Source organism: Astatotilapia calliptera, chromosome 18 (genome assembly GCF_900246225.1).
Source record: "Astatotilapia calliptera chromosome 18, fAstCal1.2, whole genome shotgun sequence".
Classification (NCBI taxonomy): Eukaryota; Metazoa; Chordata; class Actinopteri; order Cichliformes; family Cichlidae; genus Astatotilapia; species Astatotilapia calliptera.
The window spans coordinates 24,094,259-24,121,628 of record NC_039319.1 but is presented as its reverse complement, the minus strand read 5'-3'; the positions used below and the strand labels follow the sequence as shown (position 1 = coordinate 24,121,628).

At 41.1% G+C, this 27,370-nt stretch overlaps 3 protein-coding genes across 9 annotated transcripts in view; 1 reads left to right on the top strand and 2 right to left on the bottom strand.

Annotated features, from left to right (window-relative positions):
• Positions 1 to 3,577, bottom strand: part of LOC113010567 (probable cation-transporting ATPase 13A3) — a 29,986-nt gene extending 26,409 nt beyond the window's left edge. For 2 of the 5 annotated variants that reach the window (XM_026149684.1, XM_026149685.1), the window contains exon 1: positions 3,371 to 3,577. In XM_026149684.1, the coding sequence (XP_026005469.1) occupies positions 3,371 to 3,429 (59 nt within the window). In that variant the 5' untranslated portion in view covers positions 3,430 to 3,577. Of the gene's footprint in view, positions 1 to 1,663; positions 2,013 to 2,045; positions 2,379 to 3,370 lie in introns of those variants that run through there. The other 3 variants (XM_026149683.1, XM_026149682.1, XM_026149681.1) reach the window with 3 other exon arrangements.
• A 2,272-nt stretch (positions 3,578 to 5,849) lies between these two features.
• Positions 5,850 to 15,655, bottom strand: LOC113010594 (nucleolin-like). 2 transcript variants are annotated; one of them, XM_026149734.1, is made up of 14 exons: positions 15,595 to 15,655; positions 14,269 to 14,326; positions 11,752 to 11,904; positions 11,019 to 11,081; positions 10,808 to 10,931; positions 9,937 to 10,094; positions 8,367 to 8,438; positions 8,157 to 8,280; positions 7,895 to 8,052; positions 7,465 to 7,591; positions 6,787 to 6,947; positions 6,615 to 6,704; positions 6,374 to 6,497; positions 5,850 to 6,279 (listed from the first exon to the last, which is right to left on the bottom strand). In XM_026149734.1, the coding sequence occupies exons 1-14, from the start codon at positions 15,613 to 15,615 to the stop codon at positions 6,144 to 6,146; spliced, it is 1,569 nt and encodes a 522-aa protein (XP_026005519.1). In that variant the 5' UTR covers positions 15,616 to 15,655; the 3' UTR covers positions 5,850 to 6,143. The 2 variants fall into 2 exon arrangements, with proteins under 2 accessions (XP_026005519.1, XP_026005520.1); XM_026149735.1 differs by lacking the exon at positions 15,595 to 15,655 and adding an exon at positions 14,732 to 14,787.
• On the top strand, positions 14,843 to 26,232 carry gk5 (glycerol kinase 5). Of its 2 annotated transcripts, none has more exons than XM_026149732.1 (17): positions 14,843 to 14,909; positions 15,251 to 15,548; positions 15,641 to 15,734; positions 16,251 to 16,326; positions 16,434 to 16,527; positions 16,718 to 16,849; positions 18,781 to 18,856; positions 19,251 to 19,312; positions 19,403 to 19,476; positions 20,504 to 20,564; positions 20,797 to 20,923; positions 20,994 to 21,098; positions 21,256 to 21,350; positions 21,726 to 21,829; positions 23,282 to 23,341; positions 23,636 to 23,769; positions 24,362 to 26,232. In XM_026149732.1, the coding sequence occupies exons 2-17, from the start codon at positions 15,423 to 15,425 to the stop codon at positions 24,532 to 24,534; spliced, it is 1,593 nt and encodes a 530-aa protein (XP_026005517.1). In that variant the 5' UTR covers positions 14,843 to 14,909; positions 15,251 to 15,422; the 3' UTR covers positions 24,535 to 26,232. The 2 variants fall into 2 exon arrangements, with proteins under 2 accessions (XP_026005517.1, XP_026005518.1); XM_026149733.1 differs by lacking the exon at positions 14,843 to 14,909 and adding an exon at positions 14,916 to 15,018.
• The last annotated feature ends 1,138 nt before the right edge of the window (positions 26,233 to 27,370 follow it).

Here is a 27,370-nt window from a genome sequence, read left to right as displayed (position 1 = left end):
TAAATTATGAGCATTCATTAAATAATAATGCTCCATAAATAAAAGAAAACAAGGTTGTTTTTGTGCTAAACAAAGAGCTCACAATTGTGCAGTCAAAATGTAAACTAAAAGACGCTGAGCGTAATAACAAAGACAGACAGATTTCACAGCTGCTCTGTTCCCAAGTTTTACTGTGTGACTGATAGCCTGGAGTTTGAAATCCGCTTCATAACCACGTCTCTTACAGGTGCCATTTATGGTCCTTATCCACACACAATACGGTAATATTACGTTGATGCACAGTACGTATCACTCCGCGAAGCTCCTCGGTAGCCGTAATGCGCCGACAATCTATCAAGCGGTGCAGCTCCGTAGCTGACCAAAGTCGTACTCAAACATTTTTGACAGATTGCTGAGCGCCGTGTACCACATAAAATCAGTTCGCGGCCATCAAGCACAACCAGAATTCATACATAAGGCGCGCTATCAACTTTTGAGAGAATGAAAGGATTTTAGGGTTAGCGCTGTTAGCTCGTTAGCATGTTTAGCTCGTTAGCACGTTGACGCCGTCCAGCCCCACGCATGGGGCGATGCGCAGTAACTCGTTAACGGAGATTTGCCGTGTCCGTCTTGTCGCTGCCTGCTTGTGAAGCGATGGGGGAGGAGGGGGAGTTGTCTTCAGTGAAGGCGAGGCGGAGTAACGTTGCGTAGAGACAAAAGTGGACGAAAGAGAGGCAAACTTGCGGCTCCACAACTATAATTATAACGTAACATAGACTATATCGATATAAAGGATATTGTCACATCTTATATCTCGTATAAAAATATATCGATATGTTTTAAAAACTCGATATATCGCCCAGCTCTACTCCAACGTATTCCAAGCCTCTTGTGATTCTTCTGCAAACATCTACCTTCATTAAGTCCTGACAGTTCATTCTTAATGTTGCCGATTTTCAAGTTTGCCGGAACAGTATTGTTGATGCACTCAATATGACTCGAAGCACTTTATACACTTGCTTTATTTATCTATCAAATCAATAATCAGGAATGTAATAAAAACAGACAGTGTGTAATCTGCACATCATAATCCTACTCACTCTGCATGACCCCAGTCCAAACACATCTGTTAATTACTTATAATAAATATAAGAATAGTATTAAGCAACAATCAGTGCATGATAGGCCGCAATATACACAGAAACCTTTGCACTATTGTTAAGTTCAAAAACAGTCACAGCTGCAGTTTTGTGTGCGTCATCCGCCTGACCTGGCCCATCAAGAGCTCCATGTCTGTAATACAGTACTTAATATTTAAAATGTACTTTTTCATTTAGCACTCTTTGCAATTTTGATTTAAAGGTTTAACATTAAAGTGCATTTTTTATTCCACGGAAAATTTTAATTAAAAAAAAAAAAAAAAAAAGGAAAACAAATAGACCTCAGCTTTGATCAGCTCTGATCAGATGCATCTCAAAAACTCACAATATCTTTGGAAAAATTCAAAGTTTTCTCTCAGTTATTTAAGAAAGTGAAATTGTTACGTATTCTAGACTCGCTATACAGAAACTGCAATGTGATAACTCAGAGTTTACAGCTCAAAGAATTATTGAATGAAAAGTATTCAAAGATTTCATTTGGGGTTTGGGTGAATTATTATTTAAACAGTGTAAATACTGTGTACCTCTTGGTCTAATTCAGTACACGCAACCACAATCATGGGGAAGCCGGCTGACTTCACAGTTGCCCAGATGATGATCATCGACATCCTCCACGAGCAGGGTGAACCACAGGAGGTCACAGCTGAAAAGGCTGGCTGTTCTCAGAGTGCGGTATAGAAGCACATCAACAGAAAGCTGACTGGAAGGGAAAAGGCGCACAAGCACCTTCAGCCTTAAGGTGACTGTGAAGAAAAGTTAATTCAAGAACTTGGGAGAGCTTCAAGAGGAGTGAACTTAGACTGGTGTCTGCATCTACAGCCACCGGGAACAGAGGTCCTCAGGAAAGGAGCGACGAGAGTCATAATAGGAAGCCACACCTGAACCAGGGATTCAGAAATGTCTTACCTGAGCTAACGAGAAAACGAACTGCTCAGCGGTCCAAAATCCTCTTTTAAAACAGAAGTAAATTTGGCATAGAGTCTGGATGAAGAGCAGAGAGGCAAAGAACCCGAGGTGTTTGTAATCCAGTGTAAAGTTTCTGCAGTCTGTGATCTGCTGGCATCGGTGGTGGTTGGTCCACTTTATTTTTTATCAGATTCAAGGTCAACACAGCCATCTACTATTAGAGCTTGATTGGCCAGCCAACTCACCTGATTCAAACACCACAAAGAATCTATAGAAGAAGGTGAGACAACCCAAAAACAAGGGGAGCTGGAGCCCACTATCAAAGCAACCTGGGCTTCAGTAACACCTCAGCACTGCCACAGACTGAACTCACACATGCACAAATTCATGGTAAAGGAGCAGAAACCAAGTAGAGTGCATAAATGAAGACGATAAGAGATGAGATTGGTCTCTTCCAGATTTGATAAGGATAGAAATCATAAACTACACCCTTCATAGTTATCAGATCTGATATGAGACAATATCTTTTAGCTAAAGTTGTTAATTCCTCCAGTGGAGCTTGTGGACAACCAGCAGATGTGCATAAAAGCAGTTCTGTCCAAACACCTTACCAACAGCCTTTATATTGGCTTTTCCTTTAACTTTCCCTTTATCTGTATATAAAACCACTTTATCACCATTAAAAAGTCACTAAAAGTGAACACACGGTGCTTCTCTGTGCCAGGAAAACTTGTAGGGGCAGATATGAAATAAATAAAACTGAAACACTGCTGCACTCTGCAAGAATCTGACACTCTATGTAAGCAATGGCTTCCCAACAGCTTGATCTTAAATATATTGGAGTGTCCAAATCAAAGCCAGTCCTGAATGTGTAGCAGGGATTTAGCCGAGCTGTTCAAGTACACATGTGCAACATGACAGCTTAAACCCTTCAGCACATGCAGCCCACACAGACCCAGGTGTGTGAATCCTCTAAAAGGTGTCTCCACCACATGCCAGCCCCACTTGAGCCATATTTAACAAATCCGACAACCAAAGCGATAAACGCGCTGCTTTAAATGCGAAAATTTCAACTGTTGATGTTTGAGTGTAAGAGCAGAAAAAACACAGATTTCCACGGTTTTAATCACAGCCTATCGGGCATGATCAGTGGACGCAAAGCACTTTCCAGTCTCTCTAACTTTCACCAACATGGCTCAAAGTCGTCAAAAAGTTTCGCAAGCTGTCGCTAAACTGAGATTTTGGCGCATTTTTTGCTGAAAGCGTCCAAAGACGTTACAATCATCGCGTAAACGAGCGTGGATTCATGCGAGCTGCCGACTTACCGATGCCTCCACTCTCTCTGCTGGATCAGATCAGCCCCTGCATGGTGGAGCTGCTGCATTAAAGTTTGCTTGGATGCCCTCTGCAGCCCGCAAACACTGCGGATCGTGCAGCGAGTGTCTGGAGAAACGCGCGGTGGACACAGCAAGAGATCCACGCTGCGAGGCGACCCGGACCGTCCCAAACCGGTCCATTTACAAGGAAGTGGGGAAAACAGGATGTGAGGTCACTGAAGGACACCGCTTTTGGGGCGAATTTCTGCAAGTTGCAACGAATCGTGTGCAAGGCTGACTCGCAGTATTCAGACTGGTTATTCGTGGTTTGATATTGGGGCACGTTTAGCCGTGAGGGTGGTGTTGTTTCAGGACGGAGGCCGCTAAGAAGTTTCACCAAGTTAACCTTTTATCTCTTTATTGCAGATGTTAAAAATAAAACACACACAAAAAAAAAACTTGGTTTTGTTTCAAAAATCTATTTCATCATCTTATCAAATCGTAATAAACGTTTTGACATGAAGTCAAAGGAGCTTGGAAAGAAGCTCCTTTGCTTGGAAATAGCTCCTTTGACTACGATGGCCTGGATGACTGAGAACCTTCACAGACGTTTTGACATGAAATGACGTTACATGAGTGCCAACAAGGCGGGCTTCTTTCATGAGTTTTTATATATTTATAAGATGAACGGTTTAAAGTGCAAAATATGACAACTGAATTTAAAGCTGTCAGATGCACGAGTATTGACCATTTTACAGAAACACACAGGCTTCACATTAAATCAAGAGAAAAGAAGTCATATATGCAAAGTTCAGCATCCTGCGATCCACCTCTGCGTCCTTTTCCTGAAACAAACATATACATTAACTTAGTTTCCATTTGATCTGAATCAAAGCTAAATAGCCAATTAAAATTTAGGTCAAAGCACAAAATGATAAAAAAGTAAACTCCAAATTAAATCCTTATCTGGACAGGTTTTAGTTTAAGTTTAATAATAGCTGAATTAAATAGCTGAATAGCTGAACAGTCTTAGTCTGTTGTCTTGAATATATCTACATATGATTCTGCAGATTTGTAGTACTGCAAGCTTTCCATTTGTAGTCTGGCACATGTTGTGCAATGTCATTTTTCACTGTGCCACAGCAGTCTGTCCCAGCACCAAGCAAAGTGCAAGCTAGGCACAGCTCAGTCATGTAGCTTGTTGCGGGTCAGCAATGTGTGTAAACAGCTTAAATTTGTTAGTGTTACTCCAAAAAGCTCTGCAGATCTACTAAAGCTCTGCCTGCTTTGCTCTATTCTTCCCTCAGAATGCCGAACCCAGCAGCGAGCACAGCGCTTGTTAAAACCTGCAAAAGTCATCAGATCATCAGAAGGACGCACAGAATGATTGTCTAAAACAAAGTCGGTCCATAGTGAGCACCAAGTGCAAAATGATGTCATTTTGAATTTTATGGGAGTTTTATGTTTTAAAAGCGTTGGAACAGGGCAACAAGAGGCTAAAAGATTAAGCGGTACTAAAAAGAAACACCTGGAGGAACAATTTAAAATGAATTGTGTTAATCAGCAGCAGGTCAGTAAGTTCTCAGACGTAAAGACGGGCAGAGGTTCACCGTTCTGAAATTCTCTATTCTTTAAATATCTCATCATCTACAGTACATAATATCTTCAAAATAATCTGGAGAAATCTGTGTGTGTGCAAACTATAATACACCATCTGCAAATGGACCTCAGGCAGCACTACTGTCGTCTTCTCTCAGCTAAGTTCAGCTCTGATGGTATGGGGGTGCATTAGTGCTCTGGAACTGCCAGATTGCACATCAGGAAAAGCACCATCAATGCTGAAAGCTATATACAGGTATTAGAGCAACATATGCTCCAATCCAGAAGACGTGTTTTTCAGGGAAAGTCTTGCATACTTAAGCAGGATAATGTTAAAGCGCGTGCTGCATCTATTACAGCAGCGCAGCTCCATAGTGACGATCTGGACTGGCCTGTTGAGCAGCTACAATCACCGAGACAACAATAGGACGACATTCTTCTCCCAAATTCAGCAGCTGGTCTCCTCAGTTCCCAGATGTTTATGCGCTGTTGCTTAAAGAAGACGGGATGCTACACAGTGGTAAACACGAACATGTCACGTTGCTGCCGTCAAACTCAAACAGATTTTTCTTTCTTAAAATGATAAATGTCTTCAGTTTAAATATTTGACAGGTTTTCTATGTTCTTTTTCTGTGTTGTTATTTGGCGATATATAAAAATAAAAATGAACTGAATTGTTCTACTCTGAATAAAATATAGATTTACGAGATTTGAAAATCACTGGATTTTATTTTTTTGCTTACATTTTACACAGTGGCCCAACTTTTTTGGTACTGGAATTGAATTAGGTACATTATTCTTTACATACTTTTCATGTCGGTGTAGAAAATCTAACCCAAAGTGAAAATAGCATCATCAAGTTGTACTCACTAACAAACAAGAAGAAAAACTCTGTGGACTACAGTGGATTTAATTCAGGGTTTGAGCAAAGAAGCAAAACAAAAACAAAACAATGAAGTAAAAGACAGTAAAGCGCTACAGTGAAGCTAAAGGGGACTTCATCCCTCTGTGTGTGATCACACAGTCTACACTATAGTCTGCTGACCTCTCCATAATGAGCATTTTATGAGGCAGTAGGTTACGTCTTTCCTCCTGTCCTCGCTCTTCCACCTGTCAACTTTCTTCCTTCTTTGCCAGCTTACAGACCTGCAGACTTTCCATCGGGATCCCCCTCCAAGCCTCCTTAGGCGCGCCGACTTTTTTTACCCTTGGGATATGCATAAGCGATAGTCACTTTGCAGCCATCTAGCTCGCAGTCCTCCATAGCCTCTTTAGCAGCTTTGCAACTTTCATCGCTGCCAAAGTTCACAAAGCCGAACCTGACGAAAATGAAATGTAAAATGCATCCAAGTGAGAATCGTGAACTCAGTTTAAGCAGTTAACACAGTAAAGAGACAGCTTCGCACTACAGACCTCTTTGAAACGTCTTTCTTATTTACAGTGACTCTTGCGTTGACGGCTCCTTCAAAGACACTTTTGAGCATCTCTGGACTCGTCTTCTCAGCGAGGCCCATGACGATCAGTGTTTTTGACAGGACTAGAAAAGAAACATTTAATAATTTAACGCCGCTGTTTTACTCAAACTGACATCACAAACGCCACACTTCTGCAATCAAGCAGCCAATCTGAAAACATCAAGATAATGAGATGATACCCTTTGCTTTCTCTGGCTTTTCACATGATTCTTCTTTGGCTTCTTTTTTGCCGGCCTCAATATTTTGGGATGACTGCAAGGCCTTTTTATCTGTAAGGAGGTCAGAACATGCAAAGTCCACATTAAATTTACTAAAAAAGAATATTCAAACAGCTTCACTGATTTCACTTACCTTTTTTCCTTTTGTTTTCCACATCAGCTTTAGTGACTCTACAAGCACCTTTTTCTCCTACACAGTTCAAAATCAAAACCCTCTTTTGGATCGTCACTCCTTGTTTTTGCTTCTGTACCTTCCTAGCAATGCTTGTGTTTTTGAACTCCAAAAAGGCAATTCTGTTGAAAAATAAAGACATTTCACTTGTTATAAACAATCTTTAAAAATGCACCTATTATATTAATTTTCAGCTTAATATCTTTAATGTTATCTCTTTGAACTCTCGTAGAAAGCTTTGCCTGATTCCCTTTTAAAAATACCATTAATGATCTAATACTAAGCCTTAGCGCATTCACTAACAGCCTTTATGCTAACCTGGTTCTGATTGGCTCTTCGTCATAAACAAAAGGATTAAACAGCAGGTGGGTGGGGCTTTTGCCATAGCCATTGCAAGAGGACCATATAAGGATATCCCCTCTTGGTGGCGTCATCATACTACGAGTTTAAAGCAGATTCAAGCTTCAACTTTTAGCTCACAGGGATTACTTGTACACATTATGACCTCATCATTAGAATCTCAGCTTTAATATAAACTTCCACCATTCTAACATGAAAGCATAATAGGTCCCCCTTTCAAAGCATAAACAAGTAATGAATGACTTCCTCATCTGACAACTTCCTGTTCAAAACTCTCACCCTTGGGTTGGGCCTTCAGTTCCACCAGGAAACCGGATGGCGATGGCCTTGTGGAAGACCTTCAGAATGTCTTCCTTCGTTATGTTGTAAGGCAAGTTCTTTACAAACAAACATCTGGCATCTCTGGCTGCAAAAATACAGGAAAGTTCCACTTTTTTTAAATATATAAAGCTTATATTACTATTTTGATCCTCACAATGTTTTATATTTTAAACTCAATAAGAAAGTGTTTACAAAGGTTCCTGCTAATGACCATTGCCACAGATTCCTATAGGACTGGAAGGCTCAAGGAACTTCCACATTGGTTTTTCACTACCAGAGGCCAGATCCATCTCTTATACTATGTGACAAATGCACATTCTTAAAGTTCGATAAGAAGTTCATTAATTTAATCAACGCACATTAAACAAATCTATTTGGTCATTTTTACCTTGCTTTTTTAGTTCAGGAGATTTCACCTTCACTTTTTTTGCACTTTTGATCTTTGCTTTGGCGATCTTCATTGGTTTATCGAGCAGCACCTCCCCATTTGATGCCAAGGCTTTAGTCAGGTCCATTTCTGAGAGCAAATCTACAAATGCATGTTTCCTGTAACAGCAGAAAATCACTTTATGTACTTTATGTAGCAGCAATAAATAAATAAATAAAATGAAAATAAAAAAATAAAGCATAAATTAAGAAAACATACTCACCTGGATTGGTCCAATCTGATGTCTTTGAACAGAAGATTTTGTGACATGAGATATTTTTCTAGTGACTCTTTCAGTTCTTCAGAATTTTTAGAGCTGTTGAGGTTTCCAACGAAAAGACAAAATCCTAAAGAGGAATAAAGCAGCGAGATGTGTAAAGGCGTCTTCAGGATCACTGGATATCTTACAAGACAAGCAGTAATGAGTTCATACCATCATTGATGCGCTTTGCTTTCTTTGATGGGGAATCCTCAATGACGGTTTCTGCCTTCCTTTTACCATTTACTGCAAGAGATAGAAAATGTGGTAACCGCCATCGTCCTGGGTTTTGGTCAAGGTTTTTCAGCTTATGGACTTTGTATTCTTGTTTATTTATTTTTTCATCTTCTATTCCTTTAGTAATTTGAGTCCTGATTTTTGGATTAAGTTTACTTTTTTCTTTGATGGAATTTGTGAGGATGTTGTCATTTTCTTTGGACAACCCACCTCACCAATACAGCGGTGCTTTCTTTTTACTAAGGCTACGTCCACACGTACACGGGTATTTTTGAAAACGGAGATTTTCTGTTTTCGTTTTAAAAAATAATCCTGTCCACACGTAAACGCAGAAATGAAGGAAAACGCTGCTAGGAACATGCCAAAGCAGCAGGTGGCGCTATATTCCTATCTGTGTAGAAATGTTGGCCAATCAGAAGTCAATAAGCCTGGGTGGGAAAGCGTAAACAAAGATGGCGCATAGAAGCAGAATGTGTATGCATATGTAAGCATTTAAACACTGCAGAGAGTAAAATTAACTGTATTTTGTCTACGTCCGCCATTGTATATATTCATTTCACCGAAACAATAACGTGACGCACAGTGTGACGTCAAAAAATGCGCACACCTTTGACGCTGCGTTTTCTCCATTTACCTCGTCCACACGTAAATGCAAAAACTGGGTTTCGAAAATATCCACCCTGGCAGGAGTTTTTAAAAATCTCAGTTTTCAGTGACCGAAAACGCCGTTTACATGTGGACAGAAGGCGCAAACGCATAGAAAAATCTGCGTTTTCAAAAATAGCCGGGTACGTGTGGACGTAGCCTAAGTCTGTCTGCAGAGAGTGTATTTGAGTCCTCTCATTTAACGCTATATGGCACAATGAGACAACAAGCAACCAAGAGGAGAGAATAGAATAGAATAGAATAGAATAGAATAGAATAGAATAGAATAGCCTTTATTGTCATTGTACAGAGTACAACGAAATTGGAGTGCCACTCCCTTGGTGCAAGTTTCAATAATAAATATAAATGTAAAATATAAAAAGTACAAAAAAAACAATCGTAAGTACTCAAACAATAGTATGTACAATATATACAGGATAGCAGCATTAATATAATGACAGAGAGAAACTATAAAAACACAGACAGTAATGAGGGAAAGGGGAACAGGAAGGCAACTAAACACAGCTGCAAATTATCAGGAATTTTTCAAAGGACGTAGATGCTAAACAAAAGAAGTGACTATCAAAAAGAAACAGGAAGTGAGAACTGTAACTAAACAGCAAAACAAAGACAACAGTAAACTTGACATAAAGGAAAGATGCAGAAGTCAGGCAAAGAGGAAATTATGAGACAATAAAACTCTTAATAAAAACAGCAAATTAAACCAACAACTAAGGAAATGTTGCAAGAAAAATTAAATAAACTAAATAAGAACCAAATGAAGATTATTTAAGAATAAACAACCATGAAAAACTCATGTCTGAAACGTCATGTCTGATATCAATTAACAGTACTATTTTACCTTTTTTGTCCAGTGAGCGTGCGTTCACCTTCGCCTTGTCCTCACTTGTGATCTTTACTTTGGTGATTTTCATTGGCTTATCGAGAAGGATCTCTCCATTTAACGCCAACGCTTTCGTCAAGTCCATTTCGGTGGCCAAATCTAGAAAAGCATGTTTCCTACAACAGCACACATTCATATCAGTTATTTCATCTAGCAGCAAAATTTACAAAACACAGAAAATATTTTTTAGGAGGGGCAAAGAAAAGGTTTTGATGTTTTTCTTGTGCATACTTTCATTTTCCACATTGCTAATTTTTGGGGGCTTTTATGAAGTGTTAAATATGAAACTTGTTAACCTGACAAGTTATAATGCACTCTCAACTGTCAGCCTGTCAAAGCAAACACCACATCTGTAGTGCTCTTTCTCAGCATGAAGCCATACTGCTGCTCACTGATCATCACCGCTCTCCTTGACACAGCTCAGGACGAACCGCCTTTCTCCTTATCCATGAACTTACAGCTTAGATTTAACACAGCAGCTACATGCTGAACATTTTTGTCTTTGTGATTTAACCAAAAAGTCGGCTCCCTTTATGAGCAATGACCGTCAGCAAAACTGTTAAGTTACGTTAACACAAAAGATGAATATTGTGCAAATTTTAGGTCAGTTTTGAGAATGCAAATACGTTTCCAAGAAGTCACACAGGACTTTCACAGCAACCTAAAAATAACACTGGAATTTGTCCCACAGTGCAGGAGAAGACCGTTAAATTCAGATCAGGCACATTTGTTGCTTTCACAGGCAAAGAGGTTTTTCATCACACCTTTTAGAGGACTTAACATGAAAAAAACAAATCACATAAACAAAGAAACAAACAGAAACACTCACCTGGATTGGGCTAATTGAATGTCTTGAAACAGAAGGCTTTGCGACATGAAGTATTTTTCTAGTGACACGTTGACTTCTTGATAGGTTTTAGTTTTGTTCAGGTTGCCAACACAAATACGAAATCCTAAAGAAGAATAAAGGGATGAAACATGTGAAGGCGAAGCCTCTCCAGGAATACGAGGTAATGTACAAGATAAAGATGAGTCCTCACCATCGTTGTTCACCTTAGATTTCTTGGATGGGTGATTCTTAACTGCTTTTTGTTTCCCATTTACTGCACAGGACAGAAAGTATTACAGATGTTAAATGGACTTTTCTACTTTAACTGCACTCTAAGAACATTTTTTACCAAAAGCCTCATTCACCCAGTAACACACACACGGTTACTGGGTGAATGGATGCAGTGTGGGCTACTTAGGGTTCAGTATCCAACCCAAGGACACTTCCGACATGAAAACCAGAGGAGGCAGGCAGTGAACCGCCAACTTTATGATTAGCAGACGACCCGCTTTACCTCCTGAGCCACAGCCAATAAAACACAACTACTTCTGCCAGCTAAGGCTTCATGGTCTCTGGAGGGTTTGGTCTTAAACGCCTGTTATCACAATTTTATAGCATGCAATAGCTTTTATCATTTGAAGAATAATATTTATGTCTTTGAAAATACTTTGACAAAGGCTGGGGTCGATTGGGGTCTCTTCATCTAGTAAAAGCAGACCTGCCATCATTTAAAGATGCTGTAAATTAACTGTTGTGACTGGATCTTTTGTGACATCAGTGGAAGGGGTTCGTGTTTCATATCGGAAGCAGCGCTCTAAAAATCTTGTATGAAATGCAACAGATAGACTTTATTATTTTATATTATTACACATGCACACTTCAGAGGAGAAAGGATATTGAAAGATTTTGGTCATGCAGCAGTAACATCCAGTGAACATCCTTACCACAACCAGTCATCTTTTCGGCAGTCATCTGATCGCTTGCATCAAGTGTCGTTTGTGTGTCATCATCCTCTCCTTCCTCATTCTTCTTCTTCCAGGATACAGTTACTGTGGGGGCATTTCCTTTAACTTTTATCACAGTGTCCGTCTGACGATCTGAAAAGATATTTTAATTACTCACACAGCTCAAGTGCAGACACCCTGTGTGACAGTAACTCACTGGCCACCTCAGTGGGTACACCTGCCCAACTGTCCACTAAATATCTAATCAAATATTACATGGCAGCACCGCTGTTGAATTTAGGCAGGTGGACATGATCCAGATGTCCTGCTGAAATGGTAAATGGCCTGTATTTATATAGCGCTTTACTAGTCCCTAAGGACCCCAAAGCGCTTTACATATTGTGGGATTATAATATTATTTTATGCCATGTTAGACCCCTAATTAAAGATTGTGAATTATTATGTAGTTTTAGTTTGCATTATTCTCCTGAATTAGAAGAAGGTGATAACTATTGCATTTGTTAAACTGATTTGCATTACATTAGACTGCTGATTTATTGTGAATGAATGATATTGTTTTATGATGCATTATACTGCTGAGTTATAAGAAATACTGTTCGCAGAAAGTCATCGCCTTATTTGTCTGATTAGAAGAGAACAGAACATACTGGAGTTTTCTGCCCCATCTCAGCAGGAGCAGATAAACAGGGAGCCAAGGTCGTAGCTTAGGCGCTGTGTGAGAGAAAGCATGTGAATGTTTAGGCTTTTATGATTAGGTGGGGGCCACTAGAGGCTATAAGAGTTTGATCAATGCTCCACCATTTTGAGATCTGATGCTGTCTGCGTACGGTGTCCATCTCCCACGCGTGTGATCATTAAAATCATCGTTTGACTCAACCCGGCTGGACCAGTGTTGTTCTTTTGGCTTTTCCTCTTGTATCCATCCCCAATATATTGAATCCGTAACAATATCCAGTCATCCACCCATGATAACAAGATGGCGCGGCCACGTCCAGACGACTTCCTGACCGCTCCGCTCCGGTTACATTTCACTGTGTGTTATACTTGTATAACTATGCATGTGACAAATAAAGAACCTTGAACCATCCACACACACATTCACACACTGGTGATGGCAGCTACATTGTAGCCACAGCCACCCTGGGGCGCACTGACAGAGGCGAGGCTGCCGGACACTGGTGCCACCGGGCCCTCTGACCACCACCAGTAGGCAATGGGTGAAGTGTCTTGCCCAAGGACACAACGACCGAGACTGTCCAAGCCGGGGCTCAAACCGGCAACCTTCCGATTACAAGGCGAACTCCCAACTCTTGAGCCACGATCGCCCGTCAAATTCGAACCGAGCACCAGAATTGGGAAACGTAAAGTCATCTTAACTTGAAGTTTAAGTGACTTTGAATGTCGCATGATCGCTCATGCCGGATGGGTGGATCTGAGTGGAAACTTCTGATTAATTATTAATTTCCCACATAATCATCACTATGATTACAGAAAATGGTCTGAAAAAGAAAATATCTGTAGGCGGCAGTTCTCTGCGTCAAAATTCCTTGTTGGGGTCAGAGGTCAGAGGAAAATGGCCAGACTGATTTAAGATAATAAGATGGCAACATTAACACAAATAGTCAGTTGTTATAACCAGGAAAATGCCGACGAGCACCTCTGAAAGCACAACATCTTGACACTTGGAGCAGATGGACTACAACAGCAGAAGACCACACTGGGTATCACTCCTGTCAGCTAACAACAGGAAACTGAGGCTACAAGCTCACCAAAAATGAAAAATAGAAGTAAGAAAAACATTGCCTGGTCTGATGAATCTCTATTTCTGCAGCAACAGTTAGGTGGAAAGGACGGAGTTTGACATAAACAACATGAAAGCATGGCTCCATCCTCCCTTGTATCAACAATTTCCGGCTGCGAGTGGTAGTTTAATGTTGTTGGGGATAATTTCTTGGCACACTTTGGTACCAGTACCAGAGGACTGTTTAAACACCACAGCCTACTTGAATATTGTTCTGGTCATGTCCATCTCTTTATGACCACAGTGTATCCATCTTTTGATGGCTGCTGTCAGCAGCATAACAAACCATGTCACAAAGCTCAAATCATCTCAAACTGCTTTCTTAAACATGACAGTAATTTCATTGCACTCCCCAAATGGCCTCCACAGTCACCAGATCTCAATCCAAAAGAGCATCTTTGGGATGTTGTAGAACAGGAGATTCACATCAACTGTGCAACTAACAAATCTGCAGCAACTGCGTGATGCTGTCATATCAATATGGACTAAAATCTCTGAGCAATGTATCTATCGCCTTGTTGGATCTGTGCCACAAAACAGTAAGTTAGTTGTGCAGGCAAAACTATACGCCAGTTGTACCTTATAAAGTGTCCGCTGAGATCATAAAGATTGAAGGACTTATAGTTACTAACATTATTCAGCTCAAACAGTTATGTTTACTGTGAATTTCTACATATTAATAGGGATTTACTTGCCAGTGTCAGCTGTGTCCTCTTGTACAACTTTGCTCTGTTTTTTTCTCCGTCTCGTAGCCTGAAACAAACACAACAGTTTCAGTGAACGATTTACCATTTACGTTTACCAAAAACCCAACTTGAAGTCTGTAAATTCCTTTGCGATGTCTGACAAAACACTGTGCTAACGGCAGAGATGTTCGTGTTACTTTTAGCATTTTTATCATTAAAGACAGAAAAATTAACTCTTCCCTAAATAGCTGGCCTTTCTAATGTAATAACGGTATTATATCCGAGTACTCGACTATAATCAGACTCATGTTTTGTACAATTTTAATTATGATAATTCACAAGTTAACCGACTGCTAGCTCCTGAGTTCGCACTGACCCCAAAAAACAACGTGATATAAACGCTTAACACAATGCATTATTATCACATCAAAGCCTGTTTGTGTAAGTTGCACAAATGCGGTATAACTCTTACGTCTGTTTTTGCCATATTAAACCTTTAAATAGCACAAAATCACAGGCTGAAACAATTGTAGCGTCAGTCAGAACCATACACGCGTGCTAGGATGAAAACATCCACATGCTACCGGACTTGAGTACTGCGCATGCGTACGATGTACTCTACGGATGCCCGCACAGAAACACGCTTTCGGGTAAGTTTACGCGGTTTTACGACTACTACTTTCGTTATTCCTTGCTGATAATTAGACTACCGTTTGCGCTACCGCACGGTGAGGGGAGTAGATCCCGGAAACAGAGAAGGTTAGAATAAAGCGGTTAGACAGATTTGGGGATGTTTTTGGAAGCTAATTACTATTTAAATGTCTTCTAGCCAGTTAGCCCTAGCTTAACTTTTGAGTTTGGTGAACTTGTGAAAAGCATTTCGGCTCCAGCCAAACTTTGGACCCATTTTCACTTTTAGCTACAAAAATTTGTGATGCGAATGTTTGCTCTGCTGGAAAATCATGCTGTAGCAATCTGTTGACTCAAACAGGCTGAACTGGAACCCGAGTCCAAAGGTGGAGTTACAGTCCCAACACGAAACCCGGTGCAGATAAGCTACTATCGGATTAAACGAGCAATTCAGGTTGTACACAAGACCACAATGAGTTGATCACAAATGGCGTGGGACAGCACTGAGACAAAATAGGACACACTTTCCCACAATGGGGAGCCACAGGAACGGTTTCAAGAAGGAAAGCTACATTTTGTCGGTGGACGTGGGCACAACGTCAATCAGATGCCACGTCTATGACAAGGAGGCAAAGATCCGAGGATCATGCTCTACAAAGGTATTCATCTGTTCTGCCTTTTTAATTCCTCACATAAACCACCTACTTGGTAAATTAAATGCAGCATCCACACAAACTTGATCTTTCCCCAGGTTGTGCTCCTCTATCCAGAGGTAGGACATGTGGAGATGGACCCAGATGACCTGTGGAAAGGGTTTATCTCTGTGGTTAAAGGAGCCGTGCAAGGTACATCTGCTCCAATTCCTACTTTTATGTCAATCCGGAGATGTGCCATGAAAAAGTGTTTGTCCCCTTCCTGATTTCTAAGGTTTTTTGTATATTGGTCACACTTGAATCTAAAGATAAACTCTTTTATTTGCCATTGTTGCACTAGGTCAGGGTACCTTGGAAATCTCGTGGATAATGGCTATCACTGTGGTTCAGTGAGTCCCAAAGCCTTAGAAATGGCTTTGTAACCATTTCTAGGCATGTTGTAATACAAGCATAATAGATAAAACGCTACCGAAGTTTCCCATAGTTCATTTAGTTTTGTTGTCAAAGAGAAAATTGCGTGCGAAAGATCATATACTGATATTCCAGTTAAGCACACTTGGCTTTTAGATTTTTTTTAATTGTTCTTTTTTTTAATCATTTACTGCAATGTGAATGTCTTATGTTGGAATTTTTTTAGAAAAACGATCCTTGTCCTTCTTTTTCTCTGCCTAACCGTTTTGTGCTCGTGTTGCTGTCCTGATCATATAGATGCAGGAATACAAATGCACCAGGTAGAGGCCCTTGGGATCTCCACTCAGCGCAGTACCTTCACAACATGGGACAGGTGAATAGCTTTGCTCACATACCTACTTTAGCACATCTTTGAATAATTCATGCCCTACGCTGGCTTTTCCTCTAGCTTGTTTCTCATCTCCTCCTCCGCTTTGACAGGAGAACTGGGGTTCCTTTCCACAACTTCATCAGCTGGCAGGATCAGAGAGCTGCAGACCTGGTGAAGTCCTGGAACAGATCCTGCACCATGAAAGTGAGGCTGCTCCCCATTTCTATCTTTCATGATCTTTAGTCAATAGATTGGACTTTAAAAGGCAAAGGCAGGAAAAAATTTCAAATAAATATGATGTTCCCATGTAAACTCAAAATTCTTTTCAACCAGTGCTGGATGTGCTTTTTGTTTATCCATCTTATTTGTTTGTTTGTTTTTACAAAAATCTCAGGCAATCCATGGTGCAATGAAGGTCCTCTACTTTGTTACCAGGCAGAAACGGTTGCTTGCAGCAAGTCTCATCGTCTTCTCCACTCAGCATGTCACTTTTCGCCTCGTCTGGGTCTTGACACATTACAAACAGGTGCGTGGAAGGGTTAACTAACGGGCTTGTGCTCAAAAGTAGAGTAACACAGTTGCACACATTTGCATGCATAACAACTGGGAACAATGTGGGCCACTGTTTAATTGCAATCAAACAATTCGTTTATGTGTGAAAAATCACAACTAAACGATGAATTCAGGAACAGTGAATGCACTGAAAAGTTGAAGTTCCCTCATATTTGACGGAATATAACAAATCATTCATTACTATTAAGGGTTAGGGTTAGACTCTTACAGTTGCTACCATCAGTATAAGAGAATAAATAACTATTTACCATTTGTAAAGGATTTTCCAACCACTAGTCTGTATGTATTTTTAATACATATTCAAAGTAGATTTGTGGAGTAATAATCAGCTATCTCCTGTGCATGGATAACATCAAGCTGTACAACCGGCATGAGTGAGACATTGACTCATTGATCCTCAGCCTGAATAAGTGTGACTCAGTGGTGTCAGAGTGTGGGAAGGTGATCCACACCAAAAGGTTTTCGAGAATGCAGGATGACAAGCACATAGAACAGCTACAAGTACCCACAGTCCTTTGGGTTCCACAATGAAGATCTAAGACAAGTCATTTAATACTCAACTGTAATATTAAACAGGAGGAGATACACTGATATGTCAAGACACAAAAAACCTGCTCACAATGGACGGAGGTCTCCACCCAAAATCTGACACCCTGAGGCTGTGCAAGTAGCGGAAAGAGGTGAGGCAAGGATTAGACTGTGACGGAGGATGCATGAGTAGGTTAGGAAGATGGTTCCACTTGAGATGAAGAATACTTCAGGCAGTTGAAGAAAGATGATGGTGAGGGAAAGGAGGAGGAAGCATTGTAAAAGACCAAAAGCCTGCATTGGGATGTACCATCGACAGGTAGAGGAAGTGGCTGACATCAAGAAATCCCAGCAGGGGCTAGAAAAATGTTGGCTTTAAGGACAGCACAGAAGCTCTGATAATGGTGGCAGAAGAGCAAACCCTAAGCACCAGATTCTGAGATAAACAGAGAAGTGCCAGTGGCTGAAGGAACAACTGGACCAAATGTGGAAGATACAGTTCAAAATGGTCCCAGTGGTAACACCAGCATCAGGAGCTATAACCCTAAAAGTGGATGAGTGGCTCCAGCAGATTGAGGACACATCAGAGATTTCTGTCCAGAAGAGTAAAGTCCGAGGACAGCTCGGCTAAAGCGGAATTTATGCTTTGCATGTTCACAGTCCACCGCCAATCAGGGGATGGCCCGTCTACCTACAGAGAACTCTGTTGTTAATGGAGGCAGAATACAAAGTATGTGGTATAACTGGTTTGTGGGCTGATTGCTGTGTGCTGTTTGTGGTCCGTCAGCCACCTGCAGGGAAGAGCAAGGTTCAAATATACAAAGCGCTGAAGTCAAACAAAGAGTCCACTGCAGCCACTCTCAAAGCTTCTGTATTATTATTTTTTTTACGTTTTTTTGTGTGTTTGTTCGTTTGGTTGTTTTTTTTATGCTTCTCCCGTTCCCGGTGTACTCCGCTTTCCTGCTCTGGCCCACTTATCAACCAATCAGCATTCAGCATCCAGCGACATGCAGTTAGGATTTTGGAGGACTGCATGGGAGCACGGCTGTGATGGGAGAAAAGCCTTCAGGTCTCGCTGTCCGAACAGAAACGTGTACGCAGACTGACACATTTACAGGAACATAAATTACGCTTGAGATGCTGCGCAGAACCCTCGCTCCCAGCTTGTCCCTCTTAAGAAACACAAACATGCTACGCCCCAGGAGGGAGGTTTTTATTTATGTAAAAATAAACTTGTGTTGATGCCCTTATGAACCAAAGAGTTGATTAATAAAAAAGGAAAGGAGAAGCCTCAGTATTAGATGGCCCACAGCATTCTTCTGTTTTCAGCCTCGTCGTGTTTCTTTCTTCTTTCAGGTTTGTCAAGCAATAGATGAAGGTTACTGCTGCTTTGGGACAATAGACAGCTGGCTCCTGTTTAAACTCACAAAAGGTGGGTTTGCATTGTTTAGCTTGGTTTCCCAGACATCGAGTAAGCCTAGACTAAAAACACTTTTTCTTTTTTTCTTTCCTTTCAGGGGAGAGTTTTTTTTCTAGCTATTCTCGTTTAGTCTCTTGAACTCAGTGACATCTAAAACAAGTTCAGTAATATAAGATTTGTGCAGTGAACTGTGATTTTTGTACAGTTCCTAACAGGATAATAATCCCCAGACAGAATGTCCTTTGTCTTATCAATCCTACTGAGTCACTGATTGGCTGAAATTCCTCAGGAATGTTTCGGCTCACTCCTGGGGAGGAGATTTGGAAAAGTGACAAGCAGCTCGAGTTTTTTGTTAATTAACCTTTCTTTTAGAGAATGATTATATGCATCTCCTAATCTGTTTCAGGACACCTGCATGCCACCGATTACTCTAATGCCAGTTCAACAGGGATTTTCGACTCTTATCAGGTCTGGTGTCAGTCATAATTATTTACTGTTTATTCTGTGGTTGGTTTGAGTTTGTCTTTTTATATCCCTGTAATGTGACTTGTTTCATAGATGTGCTGGAGTGGGTTTCTTTCCTCTCTTGTGTCCCTGCCGCTCTCTATTTTCCCCAAAGTAGAAAATACAGGGTGAGTGGACCATTCGCTTCCAGTTTGTTCATGTTTTAGCAAAAGTCGCTCATATTAATAAACATGATCACATTTGTCTTTGTATTCTATGTTTTTTTTATGTCCCTGCTGAGTCTGAGACATGCTTGTTTTTGTTATTGTTTGTCTTTTTGTTTGATTCAAAGTCTATCTGTCTAAATTTAATGAAACTTTGTGGAGACAGGTTCTTCCTTTATTGATACTCACTATCAATGTTTAATGCGGTTCCATATGAGACGCTGACTTTGGCAGAGAATCCAAGAGTCCTTCTTTTTATACCTATTTATATATAGATCAATGGGTCCCAACTTTTATCCATGCACAGTGTTATAATATGCAAGGAAGTGGGGGAAAAGAGATTGTGTTCATTTTGTTTCTGTTTTTTCTCTAAAAGATTTTTCTTGAGAAACACTGAGTGTGTGCCACAATCCCACATGATCACATTTAATGTGACTCACATGTTTGCTTTCTTGCAGATGGTGGAAGCAAACATGTGTGTGCATAAGAAAAATGTATACATTAAAGTTCAAATGCACTGACTGAAAATGTACACTGTCAACAGTCACTTCAATATGTTAGTTAGAGAGTTATAATTAAAGATTCAATTAAACCCAACCTTTGCAATATACAGTAAGCATAAAGCGGAGCATCTCGTTATGTCCTTTGCCTTCAGTTTGCCTTTAGAGTAAAGCTCTGAAAGAGACTGTGAGACGATTCAATTCAATTTGATTTAAATCACAACAACAGTCACCTCAGGGTGATTTATATTGTAAGGTAGACCCTACAATAGTACATAGAGAGAAAACCCCAGCAATCATATGACCCCTCCCCCCATGAGCAAGCATTTTAGAGACAGTGGGAAGGGAAAACTCCTTTCTAACGAGAAGAAACCTCCAGCAGAGCCAGGCTCAGGGAGGGGCGGCCCCAGCCACGACCGCTTGGGGTGAGAGAAGGAAGCATCGTGATGCATTGTGTCTGATTTCTCCGGTTTCTTGTCTTGACACCACAGCCATGACTTTGGTTCCACAGACCCATCCATCTTTGGCGTGCCCATTCCTATCATGTCAGTGGTGAGTCAACATCTGACCGTCACACAATCTCTTGTCTGCATTGCAAACCTCTAACTGCTTAAACCTGGGATTTCACCACCATTATGTTGTAACAAAGATGTCTTGCAAAGTTAGCTAATCAGCAGCTGATTGCACGTCATCCCTGCACTCTACTTCACTTCCCTTAATTGCAAGTTTTCAACATTCATTGTCATCAAAACTTTCAATTATCTCCTCTGTCCATGTGCCTTAGATGGCAGACCAACAGGCAGCCATGTTTGGAGAGTGCTGCTTTGATGTTGGTGATGTGAAGATCACCATGGGAACAGGCACCTTCATGGACATAAACACTGGGAGCAAACCACATACATCTGTAGCAGGTAAAGAGTCCACACATACATTCATATTCACCCATTCAGGCTAATCATAACCTCTGACCTCTCTTTACAGGTCTGTATCCTCTTGTGGGGTGGAAGATCGGCTCAGAGGTGGTGTACCTGGCAGAGGGAAATGCAGCCGACACAGGGACCGCCATCAAATGGGCACAGAAGCTGGGTGAGCAGTGAGGCGTATAGTGTGAAAACACCACGCAGGACTAATTCATCCATCTTTAAATCATAGTCGGTTTTCCTCTTCCACACTGAACACTGAGCGTGGCAGTGACGGACAGAACCAGGGATTGTGTGTGACACCTGTGTGTGTGCTGTTTCAGAGCTCTTCTCTGATGTCAGAGAGACCAGCACCATGGCTTACAGTGTCAGTGATTCAGATGGAGTGTGTTTTGTTCCTTCCTTCAGCGGCCTGCAGGTCTGTGCACTTTTTGTTTTTCTGCTGTAAGCGTGTGTTTCTTATTACGTGTAGTTTCTTTTAACTCAACACTCATTCATTTCTTTATTTTATTTATCTCTCTGTAACATGGTGTCTCTTTTTTTTTTTTGCTGCCCTCCATTGTGAACTCGCCCTTGTAAGTGTTTATGCTGGATGCTAAATGCTTATAGTTAGACACGCAAAAGCTACTTTTCGACAGTAACCCTGCAGGAGCTGCGTAACAGCACGTCTGCTGACCAACAATTTTTGAGCTTGACTTTAAGACACAAAGACCGTTTAGAGACCTTTTTTTTCTTTCATCCTTTCTTTAACGACTGCAGTTTATTAACTGTTGGTGTAAATGTTTTATTAAAGGCTCCTCTGAATGATCCAAAAGCATGCGCTTCCTTCATGGGCCTAAAACCATCTACTACTAAACGCCACCTGGTCCGGGCCATTCTGGAGTCAGTCGCCTTCAGGTGAGGCATTTTCAAAAGATTAAATACTGTTCAAAAGTCTTGAGCTATCACTCATTTGGTAAATATTTTTGCTTCCAAGAGCAAAGAGCAAGTTTCAAAGTTTTTTTTATTGAAAAACTTTGTTTTTTTTTAACTCCTTCTCAGTCCTGTCCTTGTACCTGACCATTTTTAGCCGTGTTTGGAGTTTTTGGTAAGCTGCTTAAAACTGATCTGTAAATCATTCAAGTATTAAAAAGGCACCTAACTCAAGGGAGGAACCAGTGTTGTGTCTACTCATAGCAGACAACTTTGTTAGTAGCAGCTGGTCACAAAAACGCGTAATCTTTTTCAATTTCTGTAGAAGAATCTATGAAAATGTTAAATAACACACTTCTTATATTGGCATCAAATATTTTTGCACCACACAATAACTCCCAAAGAGCTATTAGCTGAAACCTTGGCATATTTTGGAAGAGTGCGCAAGTATATCCTTAGAAATGTTGAGGAAACTGGATAAGTGGAGGACAGAATAAGAAATGTTCGACCTAATAACTATCTAGCAGATACAGTGTATCTGAAAGTCATGTCCTGAAGACATGAGAAAAAAATATTTTCAAAAAGGAAGAAAGGCTGAGGTAGGCCAAATTACACAAGTACTGGAGTAAAAATCAGCCACAACAGGTCCGATGGAGTGATGAATGCAAATTTGGCATTTTTGGTTCCAAATGTATGAAGGAGTTCAGGAGAGAGGTGAGTGTCCACAGCCATCTGTAAAACACAGGAGAGACTGTGTCATGGTTTGGGGCTGAATTTCAGACGGTGGAATTAGAGATCTTTAAAAATCTGGAAAGCCTCAGTGGCTTCATTTTCTAACCTGATAATGATCCTTAACACTTGGGAGTTCGCCTTGTAATCGGAAGGTTGCCGGTTCGAGCCCCGGCTTGGACAGTCTCGGTCGTTGTGTCCTTGGGCAAGACACTTCACCCATTGCCTACTGGTGGTGGTCAGAGGGCTCGGTGGCGCCAGCGTCCGGCAGCCTCGCCTCTGTCAGTCTGCCCCAGGGTGGCTGTGGCTACAATGCAGCTTGCCATCACCTGTGTGTGAATGTGTGTGTGAATGGGTGGATGACTGGATATGTAAAGCACTTTGGGGTCCTTAGGGACTAGTAAAGTGCTATATAAATACAGGCCATTTACCATTTATTTATTTGTGGAGAACTGTTCCTGAAGAGTGTTTAAAGAGATTAAAAATTGTGTTGAAGATTAACGGTGGTCAGACTTGCAATCACGCTGGGATTGTACAAACTCTTCTTTTGCCTTAAGAGCTGTATTCTCATGTATGATTGCACCAATTTCCTAGTTTTCGAGTCCAACGTAGTGAAATGAGGGTGGCTCAAGACTATTGCACAGCACTCTAGTTTCCTTATTGCTTTACTGTTTATTCTCATTCATGCTTATTTACATTCTGTTCCAGAAATAAGCAGCTGTATGAGACAATGTTAAGAGAAACCTGTATTCCCATCACAAAGATAAGGTACAGTACTTCTTTTAACTCGTCAGTCTGAAGGTAGTAACTGTACATGCAATAAAAACTCTGTGTGTTGGCATTTAACTCATACAGAGACCAGACACCCGTTTGATATTTTATTTTAGTGTTTGTCTTTTAGCCAACAAACTGGGCGTAACAGAATAGACTCTTGTGTTCTCTGCCTCCACTCATGCAGTTCATTTCTTTATTGACTTTGCATTATGGCTTTATGTTTCCCTGATACTGTTACAGTAAAGTGAAGGAAAATCTAATTGAGTGCTCGGCTCCTTTCTCTCTCAGGGTGGACGGTGGTGTTTCCTCCAATGACTTCGTCATGCAGCTGACCTCAGACTTGTTTGGTAAAAAGATAGCCAGACCCCAGCACCATGAGATGTCATGTCTCGGGGCTGCTTTTGTCGCTGGACTTGAAGTCGGTATGGAAATAAATATTTAAACAGAACAAATATTTGCACTGTAGTCGAATGTTTTGAAGGAGCATTTGATTCACGGCCGTGTGAAGATAAGATGTCTTAGAAATGACGTTGAGCACAAACGGAGTGATCTATCATGCTCTGACACTCTGGTCTTACTTTCACTGTGGTTTTTCTCTAAAAATATTACAGCTCCTGACAGGCCCATTTGAAAAGTTTTGATCAAAAGTCCTATTTTTATTCCTGCTGACTCTGGCAGGAGAGGCAAAAAGCCTTGCTGTTTGTTACATAACCTGTTTTCCATTTAATTATTCACATTATGTAATTAGATTGTTATATATTAGTCAGCATTTAATCAAATCAACCAGAAAATATGGCTGATTTGTTGTGGCTGTTTCATAACAGGCCAGAAGCAGGTGGTGCTGACGACTGAAAAATAAAATGAATCATGAGGAACATGGCTTTTAAGTGGATCAGTCCACAGTGATGTAGATAATTAGCTCATTTGTCCAGCATTTATTGCTCTTTTTGCACCACAGCGTACCTTATGCGGTGCTAGATTCTGCATTTATATTTGTGTCGGTGTTGTACGCAGGTTTCTGGAGGACGCGCGAGGAGCTGAAAAAGCTGCAGAGTGCAGACGATGAGTTTTTGCCCCGATGTGCAGACAAGGAGTGCACCGGCAGCCCAAACGGGGAGTACGTCCCCATCCTCCAGAGCTGGGAGAGAGCTCTGCGGCGCTCCATGAATTGGTACAACAAGCCTTGACACTTGAAGCACACACACGGAGAGTCCATGGGGTGACCATGAAGGATGGGGATGTCAGATCTGATGACATTTGAAAGTAAACCGATGATTTTTGTTAATTTTTTTTTTTTTTATGTAAGGAAAACATCGTTGCCAGCAGTTACTTAGTCGTCCTAGGGAACATGACAGCAGATTTTTTTTTATTTTTCCAAGATCTGTTTTCACAGCCACTTGTTTGTCTGCAAGTTTGCACATAATCTACCTAGCTTCGTTTTTAGAAACTTGTTGAAGAGGTGTAGCACAGTTAAGGAAGGAAACCGTTCTGGACCGCAGCAGGGCATTGATCTTGTCATAGGATACACTCTCCAAGTGCCCCTCTAATGTAAAGCTAAAGGACAAATGCACTGACATGATGCTGCAGCACTGATTAATACAGTTGAAGGCACGCTTGTACTAACTTCACACAGCAGTGCAGGTCAGATCCAAGCCAAAGGATTCCCCAGCCACAGCCTTGAATTGCTGTCCACAAACAGGAGTTGCTGTTCCCTGACTTGATTTCCTCTTCTTGCACACAGCAGCTGGTTTACAAGCACATTTCATTCATTCCAGGATGGACGTCACTGGTGCTGCTTCATATTTCAGTCGGTATTTTTTTTTTTTTTTCCGCAGCGGAAATAAGATTTTTACATTTTCCCACATGGGGGTGCTGACGACCACCTTTTACAGCTTTTTAAAAATCATGAGGTCGCCATAGCAACCGCATGCCAAATGTTCATCAGCAGCTATAGAGTTAAAAGCGTTCATCCCAGATTCACACATGAGCCTCTGTTCATGACACCTCAGACTGCACAAAAGGAAGCCCAGATCCGATATGTGCAGCTTAATGTTTCACTTTTGCAGCAGCTGCCTCCCAATTTTAAATCTGAACGTTGACCTCGTAAAGTCATACATGATGCCTTTTTTTTTTTTTATTTTTTTAAATTAATTACTGTGTGATCAACAAATTATATTCAGTGGCTGTATTCAGAGATTTAAATATGACTAGAACAAAAAACGAATTGTATGTGTTTGTTTTTCTGTATGTGGGAATTTGACTGGAGTTAAGTGTTTAATGTTAATTCTATGCTTCCAATTAGTCGATTATATACCTCTCGATTGGCAACAAGAGCTGGAAAAAGTATTAGATTTAACTGTAATAAACACAAAAATGTCTAATTTTGTACTGTTTGATGCTTTGATCTGTTATTTTGTTGCTGTGAGTGAGGTCATAAGGGGTTCAAACCAGTCCATGTCTCATGATTATTCTTTGTTAGTGTGGAGTACAACCATGGGGATGTCATATGATAATGTTTTGACTCGAGTCTTGATCTCGACTTGATGAACTCTGATGACATAGTTTAAAATTCTGATCGCATTATGATGAAGCCCAAATGACTAACTAGATCTAAACTGTGAATGTCTTTCCTGACTTGTTCTGCTCCCCCATGTGATGATCTGTTCTCTTGCAAAGTGTGATACTGTGCCTAACCCTAAAGTTAACACCAGTTCACGTGTGTGACATGACTTGTACTTCATTCAGTTTCTGAATGGCACGTGTCATTCCAACATGCTAGGGCCTAGCAGATGAATACAATGTGTGTAATTGTAAAAAGATTTGGATGAGAAGCTCTAGCATTTTTGTTGCTGGGGAGGGGCTTCTATTAAAAACCTGAATTATCAGCTGTTGTGGTCGTGGTGATTTGGGTGCCTTGCACACTCAAGCTGCACAGGTGTCTGTGACACACGGTGAGTGAGTGAGCAGATGCTGCCCGAAAGTGTTTACCTCCACAAGGACTCTGGGGAAATGCTGCTGCCTCATGCCTGAGATTTGGGGGGGGGGGGGGGGGGGGGTTTATCAGAAACACAGGCTGCCGGATGAGTCTGGGGATTGAGTCCCATTGATGTGGGCAACCTCGCTGTGAGGGTTGCTATGGCAGCTTGGGGATGGAGTGACTGAGAGAACAAATGGAGTGTGTGTGTGTGTGTGTGTGTGTGTGCTCATGGTGCTGGTATGGCGAAGGGGGTGCTAATTGAGTGAGCACAAGGGGGATTTCCTAAACAATGGGAGGATTGTGTGTGTATGTGTGTGTTTGCCAGGAGGAAGAGCAGTCGTGAGTTTTTGTGTACATCATGCGGATCCATGGTCTGCATAACACCACAGCACTACAAATGCTTCTTCTACTGTAACTCGAGCTCAGCTTTCTCACTCAATTCTTATAATTTAATTGCCACTGTGCTTTTTTTGCAATCGAATGTGTGTGTGTGTGACAGAGGACTAGCATCAATCAGTGCTGCTGGTGGCTCTCACGCTAATCAGTAAAGTGTGTGTGTGTGTGTGTGTGTGTGTGTTGTGCCTGAAATCCTGGTGCACCCTTTGCCTTGTAACAAATTCAAGCTGACAGCAGGAACTGTATGTAGTGCGACCACTACTCCAGTCCCCCTCCCCCCGCGTGAACTGAACCCTGCATCAAGGGTCATTATATAACTCCCTTTTTCTCTCCCTCCCTGTGACACACTGGGAGTGTTCAGCAGAGTGTCGGGGGGGCTGGAAGTTAAGCTTTCGGATTTTTGTTTGAGCCCCACTTCTCCCCTTATGCACAGGCATCTAACCTCCTTTCAGTCATCTTCTAGCAAAGCACGGACTCCCACAGGGCGCGAGGATTTTCCTTTTAATGACACAGAGACTGGTTGAGTATGGAACGCCAGGACTGCCATAATGAATTAATTAAATACACCATTAAATAATTAATTAAATGTGTCAATAATTAATTAAAATTGGAATTAATTAATTAAATAAATAGTTATGACACATGTAATT